At 41.4% G+C, this 5,509-nt stretch overlaps 3 protein-coding genes across 4 annotated transcripts in view; all 3 read left to right on the plus strand.

The window, feature by feature from the left end:
- LOC108285302 (DNA-directed RNA polymerases I, II, and III subunit RPABC4-like) overlaps positions 1-817 on the plus strand; it is a 5,862-nt gene extending 5,045 nt beyond the window's left edge. Inside the window, exon 2 of the mRNA XM_017502397.2 lies at positions 739-817. The gene's annotated coding sequence lies outside the window, so the exon portion shown is untranslated. The remainder of the gene's footprint in view (positions 1-738) is intronic.
- LOC119466689 (zinc finger protein 222-like) overlaps positions 763-5,509 on the plus strand; it is a 31,831-nt gene continuing 27,084 nt past the window's right edge. The window contains 1 exon segment of the mRNA XM_037729155.1: positions 763-839. Within this exon segment, the coding sequence (XP_037585083.1) occupies positions 825-839 (15 nt within the window). The 5' untranslated portion in view covers positions 763-824.
- The window catches only part of LOC108285298 (zinc finger protein 155), a 10,106-nt gene continuing 6,550 nt past the window's right edge, over positions 1,954-5,509 (plus strand). Inside the window, exons 1-3 of one of the 2 annotated variants that reach the window (XM_037729191.1) lie at positions 1,954-2,328; positions 3,908-4,034; positions 4,186-4,275. In XM_037729191.1, coding sequence (XP_037585119.1) covers positions 2,308-2,328; positions 3,908-4,034; positions 4,186-4,275 — 238 coding nt within the window. In that variant the 5' untranslated portion in view covers positions 1,954-2,307. Of the gene's footprint in view, positions 2,451-3,907; positions 4,035-4,185; positions 4,276-5,509 lie in introns of both variants that reach the window. The other variant, XM_017502393.2, reaches the window with a different exon arrangement.

A 5,509-nucleotide genomic window follows, 5' to 3' on the forward strand; every position in this document is an offset into this window, starting at 1 on the left:
TGAAACTCCGTCTCAAAAAAAAAAAAAAAAAAAAACAATTTTTTTTTCCAACTCTATTGAAGTGTATTTTACATATCATAGCATTCACCAGTTTCAGATATACAATTCAGTGATCTTTAGAAATTTCACAGAGTGTTTTTGCCGTCATCATGATTCAGTTTAGACCATTTTCATTCCCCAGTTGGACTCCTTGTGCCCACTTACAGTTAAAACTCATTTTCAGGCTGGGCATGGTGGCTCATGCCTGTAACCTCAGCATTTTGGGAGGCTGAAGTGGGAGGTATAGCTTGAGCTCAGAAGTTTGAGACCAGCCCGGGCAACATAGCAAGACCCCACCTCTTAAAAAATAAAAACTCATTCTCACCTCAAATCTGGAGCAACCACTAACTTATTTTCTCTCTGTATACTGTTACCTATTATGGATGTTTCATATAAATGGGATCCTATAATCCATGGGTTTTGTGATTGGCTTCTTTCATTCATTATTTAGCTTGCTTACAAGCTCTGCATGTTGTAGCTCAAGTCAGTACTTCATTCCTTTAAATTTTCAAATGACATTCCATTGTATGGGTACGCCATCATTTGTCTACGCTTTTACCCAGAGGAAGGCATTTTGGTTGTGTGGAGTTTGGGGTTATTATGAATAATGCTGCTGTAATCGTTCATGTGCTCATTTACCATACACATCTGTATTGGTGGGTGTCACCCATGGCAACCTTTTCATGTCTTTTTCTGCAGACAGTGGCATGTGTCAGGCAGGATTCCTCCTTCCTTCAAACTGCATCACTCAGGAGTCTGCAAATTCCCCAACATAGGAGAAAAAAATGACCTCATTCAAGGTGAGTGGGGCGTCCTTCTCTTGCTGTTAAAATTCCATCTCACTACACATACTGTCATGTGTTTTTCTTTGTCGTGAGAAGACTCAAGGAGAAGATAGGCATTTGGGGAGCCGTTGTGTGCCAGGTGCTACCTTTATCTCTTTTGTGTTGACTGCATTTGGTTTTTGGTTTTGTTTTGGTTTGATTTTACCATTATTTATTTTATGGAATATAAAAATTAGTAGGAATGGGCCAGGTGCAGTGGCTTGCACCTGTAATCTCTGCACTTTGGGAGGCTGAGGTGGGCGGATCACCTGAGGTCGGGAGTTCAAGTCCAGGCTGGCCAACATGGAGAAACCCCATCTCTAAAAAAAAAATTAGTAGGAATGAACAGTGCTCCCACTTCATTACCTCCCTTCTCTCAAATTATCCCTTTTTAGCTTATGCTGTTTCTCATATACATTCATAACTGTATTTGTATTGATGGTATACATCTAACTGTAAACTGTACTCTTTTTATATGTTATATAATCTAACATTTTTATGGTTGCATCATATTACTGTTAAATTGGTATATCTTTTTATTGATAACTACCTCACACACATAGGCAGATTTTTTTCCCAGAAAGTAATTTTGAAAACCATATGCCATTTTAGCTCAATTTTGAAAGAGTACTTGACATGTACCACACTGGCTGTTTTGTAGATAGAATATTTTAACTTGGCACAGAACAACAGGTTATAACTGCTGCTCCACACAAATGTTGTTGGAGTTTTCACACAGGAAGAGCTAGATTCTGTGTTCTCCATGTCTCAGGCATACTCTGCATGTGTTTTATTTACTGGTCTCTTAGTCATTTATGTAGTAGAAAGCCTTCATTTAAAATGCCCAGTGACACTGAGATTTGCCAGTCACTTGTGTTCTGTCCCTACATTTACTCCTCAGAGCAGCAGAATGAGAAGGTTCCTGGTCTCTTCTTCCTCTTAAACAGGTGAAATATGAGAAACCTGCTCAAGTGTACACAGGCAACTAAGGGATAGGATCATTAGCCATTTGGCTCAAGTGAAAGAGGATTCTCCATTGAACCTGTGCCCTGTGGTGTGGGTGTCTGGAGTGCCCTTTGAGTGATGGTGTCCCTAGGTGGCGCTGCTCCTCCCTGTCCCTACTTGATGTGACCTCTTGTCACATGTCACTCTGACATGGCATCTACTCCAGACACTGAACGAAGTACACCGATTACCATAGTTGTTACAGAAAATCTTTAAATCCCTTATGGCAAAAGATGCCTCACACAATGTTACCAGAAGAAATAACAACCTGGGGCAATAATGTTTCCCATGTGGATACCTAAAGATGATAAAATCGAAAGTCAAAATCTTGTGCACAGAATCAAGGAAAAACTCTAAACAGGTAGGAACAAAGGACACTAAAAGTCCAGTGTGCCAATGTAAAAGGAGAAATAGAAATGGCCAATAGCCTTGAAAAGTGATGGTTTTCATCTATAATCAAGTAAGTGAGAATAATAGAATGTTCCTTAATCAGATTACCAAGACTGTGGGGATATTTATAGCATGCTCTTGGCCATCATGAAGAGAACCAAAGTACTTGTATTCTATTGAAAGATTATGGAGGTAGGTAAAAAACTGGGAAGAAAGCTTGCAGTTATATGATCACAGTTCTAAATGTGCTTATTTTTTGATGTTTTAATTTTCATTTGAAATTATGACTTTAAACAATGAGAGAGGAGAGTAAGATGTTCTTACATCTTACTACGTCATTACTTAAAAATGATGCTCTTTATAGGATTGATAATGAAAATATGTAAAATTAAATTTTCTTTACTGTAGCAAAAAGTAGATCATCAGTTCTCTGGAACACTATGCAGCCATGAAATAGATAATACTAGTAACAACAGTAAAAATAATTCCAGCTAATGTTCATTAAACAGTTAGTCAATGGCGCAGATGCTTCCAAATGCTGTATATTTCCTTGTTTAATTCTTTAAACACTGTGCCATGTAAGAACTATTACTTAGAAAGGAAACTAATTCCTGTAGGCAAACATGTTTAGGGCCACACAGCTAGGAAGGGGCGGACCCTTAGGATGTGCAATGTTGCATTCTGGCTTCTGATCAGGACAGTGAGGGCTGCAATTAACATGTGGTTTGTACTTTGAGAGTAGAGGACATACTATATAGCTATACCACACAGCTGTCCATGCAGGTACTGTGGAGTAGGTTCACTCTGCACTGATTACCAACTTGGGTGAGTCCTGTGAGACAGAACACGATCTCACTCAACTAATTATATGAAGCAGATTTGTTATCTACAGATCGGCAGCAAGGGAACACAGAAGTGTAGGATACACTGTGAGGTGGCCACCAAGGCTGAGGAAAACTTCCTGGGATGGACAAAATCTAGACCCCACTTCCGCCAGAGCAGAGGTACCCCAGAAGGCAGCCTTCCCCTTATATACCTTAGGGGCAACATGACTTACTGGGCACTTCCTCCCTAACTCAAGACTTTACCTTCCTTAGGAAGGACAGGAACATTGCATTGCTAGCAGGTTCTGTGTTTATTCTTCAGAACTATAAGCAAGAAAGAATGATTCAAGGCCACCCTGAAAATTATCCCACAATTACCTAAAACTCGTTAGTTTAGCAAATACTAAAGAAAATTGATAGCATCCAGGGTTTGAACATGAGAGAGGAGGACAATGCGCCTTACTCAACAAGGTTGGGACTGAATTGTTTAATGTTTCTGGGGAAGTTGGCAAAATTTGTTGAACCTATGTATAGGTAGCCCAGGATGCAGCTTGTGGAGTCCTAGAGGGTTACATACACAAGTAGACTCAGTGAGAGCACAAAGTAAATGTATGGGACTTCATTACTGCACTTCTGGTGGAGTTCAGGAAAATCAGTGTGTGCCATTGTCAGGATATAGGCAGAATGAGTGGGAATTCTATAAGCTGACCTACATCTCTCAATATGGAGAACAACTTTCCACTTATCTCCTTCACCGGCTCAATGCCGCTCCTTCCCCGTAGTCTTTGGTCATAAGATTGAGGTTATGTCTTCTTGATATTGTAGGAGGCAGTGACCTTCAAGGACGTAGCTGTGTTCTTCACTGAGGAGGAGCTGGGGCTGCTGGACCTTGCCCAGAGGAAGCTGTACCGAGATGTGATGCTGGAGAACTTCAGGAACCTGCTGTCAGTGGGTGAGCACAGAATGACAGGCCCCAGGAGTGGCTTTGTACCTTAGAGTGCTCAAGTTTGAGTGTGCATTGGGGACCTACATTTCCAGTAAATTTTGCCTAAATATTACCCAGAATGTGTTGGGAGTCAACACATGACTTTACCTATTCACAGGGCATCAACCATTCCAAGATGTTTTCCACTTCCTAAGGGGAGAAAAGTTTTGGATGATGGAGACAGCAACCCAAAGAGAAGGAAATTCAGGTGAGAACTAAGCCTCTGTGCATCCTTCTACATGACTCTCCCACCTGTTGTGCTTCTGTCCGTGCCCATTTGCATTGCTCTGATGTAAATGACCACATCTCTTTTCCGGATTATTACAACTGCCTGTTCCCACCCTTCCCACCCTAATATCTGTTCATATAGCAGCCAAAGCTTCCATTAGGAAATGGAAGTCAGATCATCATTCCTCTCCTCAAAAGCTTTTATGGCTTCTTATTTTTATTATTGTTACAACCTCTTTAAGTGCATCTTAGAGACCTATGTGGTCTGCTCTTCATCCTGTTCTGCCTCTCTGACTACATATGTCCTTTCCCTCTTTCTCCATCATTTCCAGTGACATTTCTTCCTTGCTGTTTCTCTGTTCTGCCAAGGGCACTGTATTGCCTGTTGTGGTAACCAATGTCCACAAACTTAGTGGACTAAACAAAAATATTTATTAACTCTCTGTTCTTTAGGCCTGAAGTCTGATACATCTCATTGGGCAAAAAGCAAAGTGGCCCTAAAGCTTCGTTCCTGTCTAGACCTTCTTGGAGGGAAAGCTTCACTTTGGTTTACCAGTGTCTAGGCACTGCCCACACTCCCTGGCCCTTGTTTCACTTCTTCATCTTCAAAGGCAGCTACTTTGTATCTCTGACTATTCTTCCATAATATCATTCCCTCTGCCACTCTTCTTAAGCCTTTGTCTTCTACCTTTCGGGTCCCTTGTGATTGTATTGGTCACTCCCGCATAATCCAGGAAGATCTTCCTACCTTTTGCTTAGGTGACTAGTGACCTTAATGGCATCTGCCGTTTTAACCCCCCTTGCTGTATAACATAATAGGAAGGCTGACTGTATATTGCAGAACAGTTTTTTTAGCCTGCTGTTTGCTGCTTATCCAATTCTGACTTTCTTAGGTTCCTTTGACATGATTGGTTTTAGGTGTGTACAGTTGACCCATGTCCCATGGAAATTTCTAACCATTGTTTTTATGAACACACTGAGTAAGATGCCTTCCCTGAGACTTACCCTGGAGCTTTTCTTAGAGAGCATATTTATGGCCGGGCGCGGTGGCTCACACCTGTAATCCCAGCACTTTGGGAGGCCGAGGCGGGTGGATCATGAAGTCAAGAGATCGAGACCATCCTGGTCAACATGGTGAAACCCCGTCTCTACTAAAAATACAAAAAATTAGCTGGGCATGGTGGTGCATGCCTGTAATCCCAGCTACTCAGGAG

The sequence above is a fragment of the Cebus imitator genome, unplaced genomic scaffold (genome assembly GCF_001604975.1).
Source record: "Cebus imitator isolate Cc_AM_T3 unplaced genomic scaffold, Cebus_imitator-1.0 Scaffold296, whole genome shotgun sequence".
NCBI classification, from domain to species: domain Eukaryota; kingdom Metazoa; phylum Chordata; class Mammalia; order Primates; family Cebidae; genus Cebus; species Cebus imitator.